The sequence below is a fragment of the Anabrus simplex genome, chromosome 6, assembly GCF_040414725.1.
Source record: "Anabrus simplex isolate iqAnaSimp1 chromosome 6, ASM4041472v1, whole genome shotgun sequence".
Taxonomy (NCBI): domain Eukaryota; kingdom Metazoa; phylum Arthropoda; class Insecta; order Orthoptera; family Tettigoniidae; genus Anabrus; species Anabrus simplex.
This window is the reverse complement of record NC_090270.1, coordinates 259635244-259654348: the sequence shown is the minus strand read 5'-3', so window position 1 is coordinate 259654348 and position 19105 is coordinate 259635244. Positions and strand designations below refer to the sequence as shown.

General features: G+C 37.8%; 1 protein-coding gene across 5 annotated transcripts in view; it reads right to left on the bottom strand.

The window, feature by feature from the left end:
- The window catches only part of LOC136876417 (eukaryotic translation initiation factor 4 gamma 1), a 700368-nt gene that overhangs the window by 205465 nt on the left and 475798 nt on the right, over window positions 1-19105 (bottom strand). For all 5 annotated transcript variants that reach the window (XM_067150372.2, XM_067150376.2, XM_067150374.2 and 2 more), the window contains one exon: window positions 7440-7615. In XM_067150372.2, coding sequence (XP_067006473.2) covers window positions 7440-7615 — 176 coding nt within the window. The remainder of the gene's footprint in view (window positions 1-7439; window positions 7616-19105) is intronic.

Sequence of the window (19105 nt, the reverse complement as noted above, 5' to 3'; positions counted from 1 at the left end):
TTCATCATATTAAATCTATATTAAAATACTGTTGTCGCATAACGAATTCTTGCTATTACCGCTTAGTACGATCACATTTTTCCTAGCCCTGAAAATGTTACTTGTCATAACTTGGAAAAGAAATGCGATTTACAACTTTGGTAAAATCCGTTGCCATAGTTGCGTGATTACAGAAGAAGTGAGCTTATGTGTGCTTCTATTTCGTATTCCATTCAGAAGATGGAAATTTATTTTGTGTTGAGTGGTACTGAGAAATACTGTCACATGATACGGCAGTGTGTATCTGGATTAGGAACATAATCGTGTGAAACTGACTAGTGTTCTTGTGATAGGCTAGTTACGGATACGGTAAAAATTCTGAAATTCCTTACTATTGAAGACAAAATTAAAATCTTTTAGAAAGAGGACTGGCATCCGCATCCGTAAGCGTGCGGAGGTCGCGAATATTAAACTAGCATTTTTGAGATTAAACTTGATCATTCGACTGTGTCGAAATGCAGTTTTTCAAAATGGCGGTTGCACATAATCGAATGTAACCTCCAATTAGTTTTGTAACCAGAAAATAATGTTTAATAACCCACTGCTCGGAAATAAAAGGCTACTACAAACATTTGTTTTAGGAAGTGTGTGATCTGCAATAATTAAGCAGTTTTTGTTTTTTATTTTGGCCCTCATGCATATGTTTTCATATTTGTTCTCTCATGTTTTTCATGCCTTTTAATACTTTCCTCTCATCTTTAGAAATAGCAGGTACATGCTTCACTGTACCTGCAGATGAACGATGTAGAATGTCCGAAAAAATCTTATCTAGTGTTTCCATATCCCTGTTGGATAGTTTTTATTTGTATATTCACTAGTACGTTTTTTCGCTCAACACGTTCATTGTTGTTGTCCCCTACAGAAACATAACGAGGTTTTACTGTATTAAATTAATAATAAGTATTGCTTTTTTATCCCGCCCATATTAAAATGTGTTTTCCCCAGAATTGAAGCAATTCTTTTCAGACATCATTATGATAATGCAGACATTCATAAAAATGTATATCGTACAAAAATTAATGAACATAGAAATATGATTCTTTCACCAAATTAAAGTCAACAGTATATACACATAGGAAATGGGTGCATTGTAGAGTTTAATTTATAACTTCAACTCCTCTTTGTTGGTGGAACAATAGAAAGCAATCGGATTTGCACAAACACAACTTGCATTGTTTACACATAAAGGCTGACTGCACATTTCTTCCAGATAAAGTCCTTTTTTTGTCAGCAGCACATTTCACACACGATTTTACCCTACCAGGAATTTTTACTATGGAATGGAATTGTTTTGGAGATGTGGTTACATCAGGAAGACTTCTTTTTCTTCCTACTCGTTTGCGGCAAGTGAAATTCCCAATCAGCTGTTTGACAAGTTGCGTCCTGAATACTAGCTGTGTTGTTCCATGTCTACTGTTGCAGGGTCTATTACTGTGGTCAAATACAATGAATGAATTCACTATAGCAATGTTTATAATGAAATAGAAGATATACTTCCACCATTTCACGGATGGTCTGCCAACATCGTAATATGAACGTGCTTGATCACTTCGGTCAACTCCACCCACATTTTTCATGTAGTTGTGTACAATTTCTGGTGCTTGCACATCAATTCTTTCATTGCAATGTAATGTTTTTTTCTTCAGGGTTAAGAAAACTGCAGGGTTACTGTTGGTACTGAGGAAAGCAACGTCTCTTATCATGCCAGACTGTGGCAATGACATCTCCAGCTTGCATAAATTTAGAATTCCCTCTTTTCATCTTCAGGCTTTTGGTATTTTTAAGGGGTAAGGGCCAATCTTTTCTGTTAGTTCTCGCTGTTCCACAACCATTAGTCTTATTGTCATTCAATATTGACAGGAGTCTTGGTGAAGTGAAAAAGTTATCAAAATATAGGTGATACTTTCCCCAGTATTTCCTACTCAATTCGAGAACAACTTGTTCACGTAGCAGCAAATCTTTATTCCTCTTTTGTTTCTTTCCGAGGTAGAAATCAATGTCTAAAGTATAACCTGATCTTGTAGCCAAAACCCAAGCTTTCATCCCCCATTTGGTAGGTTTAGACTTGATATACTGTTTTATACCTAACCTACCCTTGAAAGCAATCATAGCCTCATCAACACAAAGTTCCTTTTCAGGTTTATAAATTTCTCTGAATACTGTCACAAGGTTGAGAATTGGTCTCAATTTGTACAAATAATCCAAATTGTCCTTACCTTGTTCCTCTTCTGACATCAAATACAAATATTTTGTCACTTCTCTGAAGTGATTTCGCAGCATTGCCTGAACTACTAAAGGACAAGACACAAGGTCGTCTGACCAATACATGCGTGTGTCACGAAGCTGAACAATACCCATATAGATTAATGTTCCAAAATATGCCCTTATTTCTTCAATAGAAGTATCCATCCATTTCGTATCAACTATACCTTTCTTACGCTGCAAGTAAGCAGCATGCTCATTCGTTTTCTGGGCAATTAAATAGAAAGTGTTTTCATCAAATATAAGGGAGAAATACTCTAATGCTATACTACCCACAGGAAGAGAATGGCAAGGTCCTACCTCTTCAGTAAAGTCCGCCGGTTCAACGTAAGACAATGTATTTCTCCACTGAAATTTAGGCCTACAATCTATGTCATCACGCATGTGTACGTCGTCATTTCCTGAAATATCGTCACTTTCATTTTCACTTTCCACTTCGCTGAGTTCACTTAAGCCACTACTAACAGTTTCACAGTCAGAATTATCATTCACCAAACGTTCAATGTCGTCGACATGTTTGTTTACAATATGTCACTGCCTTCCGTATTTCGTGTTCTAATATGCCTGCTAAGGTTTTAAAAGAAGAAAACTAATATCTTTGGTCTCTAGGAAGTGCACATGCTAGTAACAGTAAGTTATATTTGTCTATCGGCTGATAGATGGCTCATACATGCGACTAGAAGTACAAGTACGCTTTACTGCGCTATGGGCGGGAGGCCCTAAGCTTTCGTGCTACGCATTACTACGCTATGGGCGGGAGAGGGTTAACTACCATTACAGTTTTCAGAGACACGAAGATGCTGAAATTTTGTCCTACACAAATTCTTTAACATGCCAGTGTACTGACATTAGGCCGACTCATTTGAACACCTTGAAATACCACCAGACTGAGCCATGTTCAAACCTGTCAAATAGGGCTCATAAGACCTGTGCTCTACTGAAATAAATACTTTACTGCGACATTAGATACATTTAGATCCATGTGGCTTGAATCATTCTTGACAAACAACAGTATTTTAAGCTAAGCCTTCTTCATTGTTAGATTGATTTCTCATAACCAGTCACTGAAAATATCGCCTCATCATCCATGTTTATATGTTATAATGCCAAGTACGGGAAGCGTTTTAACACTATTGTTTTTAAAAGATCTCGGACAATGTTAAAATTAACTGCCAAACCATTAGAAAACATCAAAACAAAATTAAGTTTTGAACCTGTCCAAACTAAGATTTACAGCCTGTCCAATGTCCAGAGGTGAGTGGCCAATGAACGGAAGACAATTAGCATGTAAAAAAGAGGGAAATAAATTAAAAGGTGCGTTCAACATATGTACAAACAAAAGGTTAATCCAGACTATACAGATGTCCCAGGTGAGAGATTTCACTGTATATCGCGTTAAGATATTCTTATCTTGCGCCTTCTTGTAGAAAGCATTGGCATACTTAATCCTTTCCCGCCCATATCAAAATGCACGTTTTCCCCAGAATTCAAGCAATTATTTTCAGCCATCATGATAATGCAAAAATGTATATTGTACAAAAACATAGAAATATGATTCTTTCACCAAATGAAACTGAACACTACATACAAACAGGAAATGGGTGCATTGTAGAGTTTAATTTATAACTTCAACTCTTTGTTGGCGGAACAATAGAAAGCAATCGGATTTGCACAAACACAACTTGCATTGTTTACACATAAAGGCTGACTGCACATTTCTTCCAGATAAAGTCCTTTTTGTCAGCAGCACATTTCACACATGATTTTACCCTTCCAGGAATTTTTATTATGGAATGGAATTGTTTTGGAGATGTGGTTACATCAGGAAGACTTCTTTTTCTTCCTACTCGTTTGTGGCAAGTGAAATTCCCAACCAGCTGTTTGACAAGTTGCGTCCTTAATTCTAGCTATGTTGTTCCATGTCTACTGTTGCAGGGTCTATTACTTGGTCAAATACAATAAATGGATTCACTATAGCAATGTTTATAATGAAATAGAAGATATACTTCCACCATTTCACGGATGGTCTGCCAACATCGTAATATGAACGTGCTTGATCACTTCGGTCAACTCCACCCATATTTTTCATGTAGTTGTGTATAATTTCTGGTGCTTGCACATCAATTCTTTCATTGCAATGTCCTTTTTTTTCTTCAGGGTTAAGAAAACTGCAGGGTTACTGTTGGTACTGAGGAAAGCAACGTCTCTTATGTCAGACTGTGGCAATGACATCTCCAGCTTGCATAAATTTAGAATCCCGTGTTTTCATCTTCAGGCTTTTGGTATTTTTGTGGGGTAAAGGACAATCTTTCCTGTTAGTTCTCGCTGTTCCACAACCAAAAGTCTTATTGTCATCCTATGGAGTCTTGGTGAAGTGAAAAAGTTATCAAAATATACGTGATACTTTCCCCAGCATTTCCTACTAAATTCGAGAACAACTTGTTCACGTAGCAGAAAAACTTTATTCCTCATTTGTTTCTTTCCGAGGTAGAAATCAATGTCTAAAGTATAACCTGATCTTGTTGCCAAGCTTTCATCCCCCATTTGAAAGCAATCACAGCCTCAGCACGAAGTTCCTTTTCTGGTTTATAGATTTCTCTGAATACTGCCACAAGGTTGAGAATTGGTCTCACTTTGTACAAATAATCCAAACTGTCCTTATCTTGTTCCTCCTCTGACACCAAATGCAAATAATTTGTCAGGTCTTCAAAGCGATTTCACAGCATTGCCTGAACTACTAAAGGGCGAGACACAAAGTCATCTAACCAATACATGTGTGTGTCACGAAGCTGAACAATACCAATATAGATTAATATTCCAAAATATGCCCTTATTTCTTCAATAGAAGTATCCCTCCATTTTGTATCAACTATACCTTTCTTACGCTGCAAGTAAGCAGCAAGCTCATTTGTTTTCTGAGCAATTAAATCGAAAATGTTTTCATCAAATATAAGGGAGAAATACTTTAATGCTGTGCTACCCACAGGAAGAGAATGGCAAGGTCCTACCTCTTCAGTAAAGTCTGCCGGTTCGACATAAGACAATGTATTTGTCCACTTAAAGTTGGACCTGCAATCTACGTCATCACGCATGTGTACGTAGTCATTTCCTTAAATATTTTCAGCTTCCACTTCACTGAGTTCACTTATGCCACTACCAACATTTTCACAGTCAGAATTATCGTTCACCAAACGTTCAATGTCGTTATGGCATAAAATATTTTCACGTGAATTAAGCGCCGACACGTTTGTTTACAACATGTCACTGCCTTCCGTATTTCGTGCTCTAATACGCCTGCTAAGGTTTTAAAAGAAAACTAATATCTTTGGTCTCTAGGAAGTGCACATGCTAGTAACAGTAAGTTATTTGTCTATCGGCCGATAGATGGCTCATACATGCGAATAGAAGTACAAGTACGCTTTACAACGCTATGGGCGGGAGAGGGTTAATTTCTGCAGCACAAAAACATGCAACACCGAGATAATCTGAATAAGAATGTTGACTTTACCCTTTCCACCTTAGGCCACACTATCGTGTGGGTTCGGTTTTAATATTTTCCCGGTGAAACCAGCTCTTTACTCTGCAACAGTATGGACTGGAACGATTCTGTGAATTCCGCGTGTCATATCACAGAAGCCGTGAAACTTATACCAGGGCTAGTAGTCATGTGCTCGGAGAGCAAGTAAATTTAATACACCATGCATTTTTACATTGATTCTCTTATATAAATAAGTTAAGTTTATGGGTAAATAAATGAAATTCAATTTTATTAATAGAAGGTGTGACAAACTTGTGAATTTATAGCGGCACGATCGAGTTAGGTTTAATGCAAGTCCATGGAAACTTTCTGTTATCAATAAGAGTGTTAAAATTGTTACTTCAAGAAGAGTATTGTCAATATTAAAAGCTACTTGCGAGTTAATATGATTTGTTATCCCTCTGTAGACCTAACTGAGCATAATTTAATGGATGATGTCTTTGGTGAGCTATCTGGTGATGAAGAAAAACTAACACCCACATACTGACTCTCCTATTCAGTACCCAATGATGCCACGTTAGATGATTTTCGCTACTCTACAGAGCCAATAAAATGGCAAAGAAAAAGATCCATGATCAATTGCAATTTAAAATTGTAATTGCAGAGGCACTAATTGCAACTCCATAGAGAAAGAGAAGGGAAAAAAAAAAAAAGAATGTGTTGCCTCCTAAAAAGGCAAGGATATACACACCACCGCCGAAACCAGTAACTAAAAAGAGCTATGATAGGTATGGACATTGGCCATTACTTAGCAACACTGCATCATCAAGATGTAGCCAGGTGGAAACATGCACATGTTGCACGAAAAAGTGCTTCAAGTGTAACTAGTAACTTTGCTTGTATAAGGACAAACAAGGTTTCGGACTCTTATCATGTAAGGTAGGACGATTTTTTGCCGTACATTCACCTGTACAAAAATAGAACTTTTCATCCTCCAACACGTAAAGTAGGTTTTTGTGCTTCTTTCATGATAAAAATGTGTTTTTAAGACATTTTGATTTTAAACACGATGTTACTGCTTGATTTATTGTTTAAATCTACATGAGTAACTGTACCGGTGTAATGAATAACATTTATTTTACTTGAAAGTAAAAAAATTGCAAAAATAAATGCTTCAGAACTATTAAAACCTAACTGCACGATCATGCTAGAGATTTTTTCAGAAAACTGGTCAACAATTCTTTTATCATTTGTGTCTAAAACTACAAAGAGTATAATTTAAGACTTTGCACCAGAGTACGGAGGCACAGAAACTGTGGCAGTGAGAGCATTGCCCGCCATGGTGAGTGGGATCTTATTTATCAAAGAAGCTGCACGATTAAACGCACTTACTATGATTACTTCTGTTGAAATGGAACGTAACTTAACTCGCCACTGAGTGGGACCAGTAAGCCCATAACTGTAATAATTTTGCTGTTTACGTGGTGACGAATGTGAAATACCGGTTTCCTGAATTACTCCCTGATGTGACTCATGGACCGAAGTATTGAATGGTGGTGTAAATTATTATTTTAATATTTAAAATTATAAATTATCCAAAAACTACAAATTATTTTAAATAAAAACCTGCACAGCAAGAACATGAGAAAAATATGCATACCTTTGAATCCTGACTTTCGCTTTGAACGGGGCGACTAGGAACAGCAGCAGGAGCTGTATCTTCAGCTGGAGGTTCATTAAAGGCGTCCATTTCAGGGCCTTCTCTTTCAGCTGCTTTGCGGGTATCTCGCATCTTCTGCTGACGTCTGTTATGCTTTGGCCTTTGTCCTGCCTTACCTGGAAAAGGAAATATCTGTAAACAGAATATCCTCTCTCTAAGTTTAGGATTATATTTTGCTAGGGGCTTTACGTCGCACCGACACAGTTAGGTCTTATGGCGACGATGGGATAGGAAAGGCCTGGAAGTTGGAAGGAATCGGCCGTGGCCTTAATTAAGGTACAGCCCCAGCATTTGCCTGGTGTGAAAATGGGAAACCACGGAAAACCATCTTCAGGGCTGCCGATAGTGGGATTCGAACCTACTATCTCCCGGATGCAAGCTCACAGCTGCACGCCTCTACGCGCACGGCCAACTCGCCCGGTAGTTTAGGATTAGACACTCACCAGAGACACATTCAAATGTAGCAATTAGTCCATTTGCAGAAAGCACTGCCTAAAGGCTGAAAATTCTCAGTCCTTAGCTTCAATACTCAGTGAAAAAAGTCAAGAAATTAGCTCACTTCACAAGTTGTTTGTCGACACCTAAGTTCGGACCCTTGATACCAGGTCGGAGATGAGGAGAAATGGGTTTAGGCCTACATGCCATGTTGTTACAAATCGATGATCTTCATGTGGCAACCTCAGTTGAGGTTCAATGAACTAATATTTACCACCACAACAGAATGACTGACCCAATTGTTAAGGAGTAAATTTTTAATTTTATATCTACAAATAGGCTCAAAAGTAAGGAACAACACTGTAGGTGAAATGATATCTAAGGGGACAACCTGCTCTTAACCCTTTACTGCATACTGTTGCCCTCAAGCATCATAAATTCACCTGTATAAATGGATAGAGATTGATACAGGCAGTTTTACGGCACACCTTCAACTGTACAGTCAAACACATAGGCCCTATACCAGGGATAGCTTGGTTTTTTTTTACATAACATATGACGAAGCAGTCCTACAACCAAAGGTACTCCCACCTCCTCAACACCCATGCATACCAACCATCATTTATTTTACGTGGGTCCTCCCCATCACATTACTACAAGCTTCAGGAGTACCTCTGGCTCAACTTCAAAGACATTACCGACCTATGGCCGTGCGAGTATAATTGCGCCTAGCAATACCGTACCCATGGCCAGCAGGCAGTAATGTTCAATCTTTGAATGTTAGTGTTAAGCTACTAGCCCCAGTTAAGAACTGCTGGTAGATCTAAAACACTGAACGTAAGTTGAACATTAAAGCTTGAAATCTTCAAATGAAAACGAAAAATAATTCATGCAGTAAAGGGTTAAGATTCACCAAAAAGAGTCAAGGTGTTACTTGCTCTTTTCAACTAAATTAAATTCTGCATGTATGTAATAATGCTAATGCAGCTTACATAATTCTTTTCCTGCTTAAGTATGTGTGTCAGCAAGCTCGTTTGCATTTCTTGTACCGGAGGAACAGGAAGTTATGGCATGCTTTTGTTTAATAATCAGTCAGCACTTACCCGTATTCAGGGCTGATGACAAGGTTGTATATTCCTGATCAATTATTTACCAAGTCCATCTGTAAATAATTCGTAAGGTTAAAAATATTTTAAACATCCTCTATACTGATTTGATCCCCTATACCTCTTTCTGAAACAAAATTCTGCCCCAGTTTCTGTGAATTCCTACATTATTTACGTATTATTTCACATTCACCTCTGCTCCTTTTAAAAATCCCTTTCAAGCTTTTCAATTTGTCTACTAATGTTACTTCACACCATCCACCCCCACTTGCAGCTGGAAGAATACCATTTAATCTAGCAGTTAGACTTGCTCCCAATTCATTACAACTTGAAGTTTGCAACATTTTCGTAATAATGTCCTTTTGCAGCAAATCACCCAGAACAACTTGTGCCCTAAAACTATATTCTAATTGGGATCCTACAGTGACACCCAACCCTCAGGGGCAACCTAACTACAACCTCTAAATAGCCTCTGAACACGTTCGCTGCCACCAGACACAAATGCACGTAATTATATATGATAAACTTTTACGTGTCTTTACTAGTCTTCACTTTAACTGGGCTTTGTTCTCCTGTAATGGCATTCAAGACTGACGTTCAAGCTGTGTGTTCGGGTTATTGGTGTGTGACCTGTTGCTTTCAAACCTACGACTGGCAGTGACAATTCTACTGATCCTTCAAACTCCAACATAAAAAGTACATGCAAAAGGGAACATCGATCAGAAAGCGATGTAAATCGTGCCACAACAAGGGGAAAAGAACTGAACCCACTTATTACCGTCCTAATTTCCTTCAATATTTTGCACTTTAATTAGAGCCTTGCTTTAGGATTTACCACTAGTGCTAGGCATAAAGGTTATTGAAGGTTATTCTTGGTGAACAATTATAGGATACTGATGCAACACCATTTGTTAGAATGCAATGTATGTAAGCTGAATAAACAACATGTACAAAAACGACACACATGTGCATCTAACGGCACCTAGAATATTATATTGTTCTTCAGTGCCGATGACGCACATGTCATTTATGATTTCATGTGTGTAAAAACTTCACTTCTAATTTATTATAAATATACATTCTACTACCTTTTAACCAATAGAAAGGAAAGAAAATTATATCAGCTCCTGCAGTAACTTATAGGTTTAATTAAGGTGGCAGTGAACATGTTAACCATGGGTGGTATGAATGAAACTTTAGTACTTTAAGCATATAGGCACGAGCATGAGCACTTATATATTTTCAGCCCAAGTAGCATGTACTCCATTTGGTGAGAATAAAAAGGTTCTCCTCTGATGGAGTAGATGCTCAAATGCACCACGATGCCGATCATTTGAAATTGAGTAGATATACTCATTTTGTGTACGACCGTCAACTGATAACATCTTTGGTAGCAATCGCAACATAACCTCCACTAGATCAGACTAAGCTTGAAGTTTGTATTTATAGTTTGTTCGTCGATATGGAAAGTATTCCTACCTTAACACTTGCAAATATTCTGCTGTAACATGCAGTACTTTTTAAGTAGTCCCAACTGCTGGCGGTTTGGAAAAAAAAAAATCCAAATTGTTGGAAGTAATTCAAATAAAATTGCAAGCCATGTGCAGCAAGAAAATTAAGACCTGCACGATAACAAAAAAGATAATATGAAAATGAGGGTCAAACAAAAGTGCGACGTAAACCAAACGGAGAATAAAAGGATAGTTCTCAAGCACTGGGAGAGCATTATCCACGAGCTGTTGGATGGGGATAATAATCCAACATCATCTTAGAGTGTAACTTGCCTTAGGTTGCAAAACTTTAAGAACTGTACTATACGTCAACTCTCTAGACAAGCAGGGCGAATGCAAATCATGGAAACAGTGACTGTAATGTTATATATAAAGAGCAAGAGAGATTGGTGATAAAATGAGTAAACAGGATTTCAGTACAGTAACTGATGTTGGCCAGAGGCATGGCCTTTTACATTACATTAAGCAACGTGAAACAGGTTAAGTCGGTGACAATACAGTGCCTAATGGAGGGAAAAAATTGTGTGATGTAATCAACAAATATACTTGGAAAATGTTTACAACATGAAAGTGGTCCTGCAGGAGCTCTTTTATGTGTCAGTAAATCTACTGACATGAGGCTGAGCACCTTCAAAGACCACCGCACTGAGCTCGGCCCTGCCAAGTTGGGTTCAGAAGGCCACCGCCTCGACCGTCTGAGCCACTCAGCCAGGTGTGGAGGCTAGAGAGCTGAGTTTTAAGTAACTGTCGAAAGTCAACTAGTTATAAAGATACTGATTGATTAAACTAATACAGTAATTAGAATAACCTAACTGACTACCTACTTACAACCTAGGTACTTTGGAATTGTGTTCTATCTTTTTAACACTGCAAATAAATCCATGTATTGTTTAAATCTCCTGGTAAGAAGAGGACAGTGAATGCGAATAGGTATTATTTTCAAATGAGCTGAGCTCGAGAGCCCATTATAGCATACGATTTTTTCAGTGTACCATGACTGTATGTATTGCTTCAGAGGAAGTTCGGCTCCCCGCCAATGTCCAGTGTACCGATAATGAACCGTGTGTGTGTTGTGTCCACTGATCCATGACTGCGTACGATTCTTTCAGTGTGCCATGATTCACTGTGACTCGCTGCAGCGAAAGCTCGACTCCCCGCCAGTGTCCAGTGTGCCTATAAGGAGCCGTGTGTGTCGTGTGGCTCACCGAGCCGTGATTGTGCATGATTTGTGTAACGTGAACTTGCCGTTCCTGTGAATCGATTCACTCAGACACTTGAATGAATCGATACACTGCTTCGAATCATGCACTCAGTAGCCTACACTAGTAGAGGTACATAGTACATTACCATTAAGATAGATAGCATTGCAAAGTAATTCGTCTTTATACCATAATAATAATAATAATAATAATAATAATAATAATCGTATGGCCTCAGCTACCATGTGCAGACAATTCAAGTTGACGCCATCTGGCTGTCTGCTCGTTAATTTTGACGTTCCGTTATACTCTAGGCTCACTAGATGGCAGACTGAGTAAACCGAAACTCTCTTGGGCGTCTGTGGCTGAGATTTAATTAATTTTGTCGGGTAAACACCAAATGTGTCACCAGAGATCTTTTACATGCCGACATCGTACGACATGAAGTGTCGAATGGACTTTTTTCTGCCCTTCAAAAATCCGACTACCTCTGCCAGGTTTGAACCCGCTATCTTGGGATTCGGAGGCCGTCACTCTACCACTGATCTACAGAGGCAGCTGTCTTTACCATGAAATACATCGTCGTCGTACATGACTGAATTACTAACAATATATCTTAGAGAAACTGTAATGTACATGAAACCAAAATGGAGTTTAATTTCCCTTATATAGGAAGAATGTATCGTGGAAATTAAACTCAATTTTGGTTTCATGTACATGAAAAAGCATGTTCAGTGCAGCTATTGTTGACTGGATATTTCTTCTCTTTAAAGAACAGTGAGTACCACGAATTAATATCCTGTTTTGTTGATTCCTGTAAACTTTGTATGTACGGTTTGGGTTCGCCATTGATGAACACGACATACACCCAGCCCCCGTGCCAGAGAAATTAACCAACGGTGGTTCAAATTCCCCACCCTGACGAGAATCAAACCCACACCTTGTGACCAAAGGCCAGCACGCTAACCATTTAGCCATGGGGCCAGACAATAATAGTGAAAAAGCATGTTCACTGCAGCTATTGTTGACTGGATATTTCTTCTCTTTAAAGAACATTTCACTTATTGTGTAAAATAGAAACTTACTAGTTTTGACAAGTACAGTATGTTCAACGGCGACTCCTGAATGATGACGGGCAGGATGTCCAACCTCACTAATCTATGTTCCAGACTATTTCTACTTAAAAAATTGTATTTGTCCTTTAATGTGATTTTGCAATTTTTGCTGAATATTTATGTGGCTGAAATGAACAGTGAGTACCACGAATTAATATCCTGTTTTGATTCCTGTAAACTTTGTATGTACGGATTGGGTTCGCCAGTTCCTAGCGTATCTACTGAATGAAAACTTTGTAGACCAATGGATTCAGTTTTATGTTTATTGCCTTCAGTCGTCACGACAGTTTTTTCAATGACAATAGTCGCTCAATTACAAATCCTGTCGAACCTAACCTAACCCTGCGACAATCAGTGGTTTTCGATGGATCACTACCTAACCGGTCATTATAATTTGTTTTCGGTGGATCACAACCAAACCTGTCCCTATCAGTGGTTTTCGGAAGAATACAGTGGTTTTGTCACAAGTCAATACAGACTCTTGAATCAATGTGTGAAAATAGGAAAATAGAGATTGGCATTCCTGAAGAGGGTTTTCTACAAGTCCATAGTCTTTTTAGCGTTGTCACACAGCTGAAATTCACTTTAGAAGTAATTGTAAAAAGTCATATATAGGCTCTACAGATACATAGTACATTACCAATTCCATCTCGATTGCTATGATACGCACACTGCATAGCGGTTCGCTCTATAGATAAATCATATTATAGTGCAAAAAAATTGTTTAAAAAAAAATATATCTGGCTGGCATGAAGGTCCAGAAGGAAAATACTTTCATTGGAATTCTTATTTATGTGCTCACCACCCTAGTAGGTTTAAATAAACCTTAAAAATACTTCGTAAGACCCATTCTCAAGTATGGATCTGCATGTTGGTTTAATAAATTCCCTAGAGAAAGTTCAAAGAAGAGCGATGCGTTTCGTAACTGGGAATAGAAGGAATACCATTAATTGGGAAAGTCTTGAATCTAGAAGAACTAGAGCTCGCCTGTGTGGTCTTTATAAGAGCTATACGGGAAGGGCTGCTTGGAGTTGTATTAGGAATAGCTTAGAACCTCCCTCATACTTATCGAGAAATTATCATAAGCATAAAATTAAGGCTAGAAAACAGCATACGGATGTGGGCAAGTTTTCCTTCGTCAACAGGACCATAAGGGATTGGAATAAATTACCTGCGGCAGTCTTTGATAGATTCCCTTCTGGTATCAAGTCATTTAAGAAGACCATTTGTGTAAAATGAAAAGTAAAAGTTGTAAATTAAGGGGCACTGAATTTGTGATTTTCTGCTTGGTTTCGATTGTGAAACTGGGAGGCTTTGCCTTGTGGTATTCTCTTTCCAGGGAAGCGCTTGCTGTACTCATGTTTTTGTAATTGTTGTTGTACTTGGTTAATTAACAATGTTTTTAACTTTATTTTATCATCACTTGTAACGTTAAGCTAGTAGTAAGCTCAATCTGTAGTTTTGTAAGCCACAGTGGCAAGTATTGGAAATAATTAAATTGTGTATGAAACTGTACATGATGCTGGATTTAGAATGACTAGTAGTATTTCTTGTAATATTTTTTTCCATGGAATTCCTTTTTGTACTTGAGTTGTTGTAGTTGTTGGGTAGTATGATTTTACTTTATTATCACTTGTAGTGTTAAGCTAGTAGTAAGTTCAATCTATAGTATTGTAATTTGTAGTGTTAAGTACTGGAAATACTTAAGTTGTGTGTGAATATGTATATAATGACACTGGATTTAGAAAGTTAAATTAGTAGTATTTCTTGCTTGTTGTAATGTTGTTGTTGTTGTAGGGTAATTACGGTTTAACTTCACTTTATTATCACTTATAATGTTAAGCTAGTAGTAAGGTCAACCTATGATATTGTAAGCCAAATTGTTAAGCACTGTAAATACTTAAGTTGTGTGTGAATTTGTATATGATGTTGCTCGATTTAGAATATTAAACTAGCAGTAATTCTTGTTATATTTTCCTTCCATATATCTGCTTCTTGTACTCTTGTTGTTTGTTTGTTTGTTTGTTGTAGTTGGGTAATTATGTTAACTTTTTATCACATTACTGTAAGTGACCGTTGCCACCGGGGTATTTCCCATTTGCAATTTAATAATAATAATAATAATAATAATAATGAGTGACAGGGGTTTAACGTAATTTGGAAGGAATGTTTTGCGTATGACAAATGAGTACCAGTTAACTATTGGGGGCAAAGGCGGTCATGCATTGAGCTAACCACTCCACCCCACCCCACCAAGTGCCAACGTCATGGATAGTGGAAGCCTTCACCTCCCCCCTTCCAATGGCTTTCATGGTTTGTACGGAGATGACTATGCTTTTTGCTTTTTAAATATTAGTATTCATGTTTATTATGTTTGTTTATTCATACCCCTGCTTTGTAATTCAGTGACCATGGAATGGCTCTAAATGTTGTAAATTATATTTATATTTACTTGTATTTATTTCCTTTTTCCTTATTGCACACGTTTGTTGTTGTTGTTGTTATTATTATTATTATTATTATTACTACTACATATCGCTTAACATGTAAATAAACTAATATTTAATGCAGTAAATAACGCTTATCTCTTCGGATTCATTTCTTCGTTGCATATTCGTTTTGCTATGACAACATGACTTCTTTATGATATAAATAAATATAAAATAAAAGTATTTCTTCCCAAACATATTTGTTATACGTGCACCAATCAGAGAACCAACTAGGGAAGTACCTCTTACCAAGGTGCATAATGTTTTTGCATACATGTATAATTGAAGAATTGAAGATCCATATACAGGTAAGTGGGTGCCCATGTGGTAGGCCTATTACGCGTCATAGGAAACTGAGTGAACTGGCTGTGCAGTTTGATCACATTACTGTGAGCTTTGTTTCAGGAGATGGTGATGTATTCAAACCCCACAGTTGGCAGGTCTGAAGTTTATTTTTGCCCGTCATTTTCATTTCAGGCTAGTGCTGTGTCTGTACGGTTATTTACATTTTAAATCCTAGCCCTCTTTCCTATCCAATTCTTGCATCACAACCTGTCTTCATGTGATTTAAGCCAATATATATATGTAAAAATCTGGTAATGTTTGACTCATAGTGCTCCTGTACATTGGTTTCCGTAATGTTGAAAGCTTGAGATACACCAACTTGTAAGCTGAAAATGTTTAAAATGCCAAATGCCGAAAACCGTAAAAGTTCTTAGTGGGATGTAAAGCTGTTAGCATTATTATTAAAAGGAAGGACATATGTCGTATGTGGTAAATCCTTGAACTTGCAGAAATTGTAATGAATTATACAATCTATATTCCCTCCCCCCTTCCTTTAAGAATGCAGTTATAGTAATGCATACATCAGAATAAAGGCAGGAAATGTTTAACATTAATTTAAGCGAGTGAAGGAATGTATGACTAGCTCAGGTTGGCGGATTCGAGTTCGGCGGTATTTGAAAGTGCTCAAATAATCCAGCCTCATGTCTAGATCTACTGGTACATAAAGAACTCTTGCGGGACGAAATACTGGCACCTCGGTGTATGTGAAAACGATAGAAGTAGATAGTAGAACTAATATTCAATTCTGCAGTGAGCTTGAAAGCTGACAATTTCCGTTCACGTAGCTTAGCACATTAGTATTCCTATATGTTTCCTGATAACCATGAAGATATAACCAGCCTGCAGGCTGAAAATATGCCCAATCTCTCTCCTTAGGCTACTGGTTACCGGTATTGAAGAGAGAAGGAAATGTTCGCGCAAAAGAAAGGGAAGTCGTTGGACTTTCGAAAATCACACTGCAAAGACTTATTAAACAAATTGCATCGTTTAACACGCCCCTCTTTTCAAGAATATGGTTATAGTACGCCTACTGCATATCAAAATAAAGACAGATATATGTAACATTAATTTGAGTGAGAAAGGGTGTTTATTTCCTTAATTTCTCATTGAGCGTGGAAACCGACTTAATTATGAATATCTTGATTTATTTCATCTTAACTTTTGTCACTTACTAGGGTAGGGAAACATTTATTATCGGTGTTTACATTGAGGTTAGTTTGTTAAGGTTATGTCTGGTGATTTTAATATGTAACCAGGCAGGTTGGCAGCAGTGGTCAGCCATTACAAAAAAGAGAAAAGAGCATCGGGCGGCGATATTTACTTTCTGGGGTATTTCGTTACGTGGCGATTACTATAGCTATTTTAGAATCGGTGGAATTATTGATGAACCTAGGTGCAGTTCCTGCCTATTTCGTCGTTTTCAGGAGGTTAGGTAAGGCCTGCAGCAGATGTACCAGTACGCAGAATTATGTACATGCCCTGGGATATAAAGTTTATCATGCTGTATCAAAATTCGAGGAATCCATTCTGGTGAACTCTGGCGCCCATACTAAGGACAGTTCGGTTAACTGTTTTTATTAAAGTAATTCATTTAAAGTATTCTATGAAGTTTCTGAGTAATGTTATTTACATATTTTTATTTATATATTATTCATGATACATTTTTTTTATTATTTATTGGTAGTCATCAATTATTTACATAGAAGGGACAGGGAAGGGAACTACCAATGTAAATCCTTAATGGCTGGCAACAAGGTATTACTGAACACATTGGAGAAGACCACAGCTGAATGTGCTACTCTGCAGAAATTGCAGGATTTTTAATGGTTTTTGAAAATGTTTAAATGCTAGGGTAAGCCATGATTATAACTTTTGCAATGCATAGAAAAATCGCACTTTCTTCTACACAAAAATGAGATTTAATTAATAGTGCAGTGAATTTTAAATATAAATTTATGAATAGGACACATGTACTGAATCACACTAATACAGGTTCTAACCTAATTGGTCAATTGGCACCAGTATCCTTGTTTACAACCAGGAATTTGCATTCCCCCTGTCCTTTGTTTGACGACGGGGTTGCATCAAGTTGCTGCAGGTACACGGAAAACATTCACATTTTTAGGAAGCAGTATAAAACAGTATTACAGAACGCACTTCAAGGGAGCGATATAAAACTACGTTACACTTTACACCAATTTGAGATTAGCTAATTTTCTACATTTACTAGCCTGAAGCGCCAGAATCATCATGTTTACTTAGTGTGTAATTTTTATCGTCATCCTCATTTTCAGAAGCTGTGTCTTCCTCAAGAACATCCATTATGGATTCGTTGCCAAATTTCGTACACGTGAATTAGACATGCTAAATATTCACAAGGATTAACACAAACAAGCCTGCCTCTTGGGAACACACTCTTCCTGTTCGAATGTACTGTACGTACTTCCCCGCGCATTTCACAGCTGAGAGTCAACAATGACGCAGCCTTAGATTATGTCGGAACGTGGCTGTGTTATCAATGCTTTGAAAGAAGAGCTCTCTACTTATGCTCATAACTAGTATATTTTATGCTTATAGAAGCATTCAACAGTATCCCAGGGAAGTCACAGCACTCTGAAACGCCAGCTACAATTTTTTTAGCCACAGGGAAATCGTGCCCGTAGATTCTCCAAGCTCCGTCAGCAGCAATGAATTAGCACTCCCATAGTTTCCACGAGCGGCGTCTCTAATGTGTTAATTGATAGCCCTTCATATGGTAAGGACTGGCATATTTCTTTGATGTGCACGCTGCCACCTTGTGGTTGCCAGTTTGAGCCCGTGTCATAAGTTAGGGACCCGGCAGAGGGAAGCTGTGATCGCCTCCGTTTTATGCAAATGCTATAAGTGCTTAAGTTTTGCAGTAATGTTTGCAGGTAGTCGTGTCTGTTTGGTCATCAGCCCAGAGGCTGGTTAGATCCTCAGATAGCACCACCAAAGGTTATGCAGTTACGGGGAAAGAGCAACAACAAAATGAGGCGTACTAGGAAAGATGAGAGAGGTAGTTTGCCACTGCTTTCATTGCTGGGATAGTTATAAAGCATTAACTGAGAAGTACCAGTGTTGCTGCCAATTTGTCCCACAGGTAGAATGAGTTGTGCAGCAGCTACATGTAAAAATAGTTGTCGAAAGACAAAAGATGTCAATAGATGCGGTTTACCACAGGTTCCCAAAACAGCCATGTAAAAATGGTTATGTATGCAGCAAACATTTTTTTTTACCCCTTGTTATGAAGATGACTTGAAAAAATGTGTTAAGATTACCTGTATGGAAAATTCTGAAGTCAAGAGGTATACCATATCTTAAATTACAGAATCATGTAGAACAGGATAAAAGTAATTCAAACTCAGCTTTGCAATTTAAAAGTAAG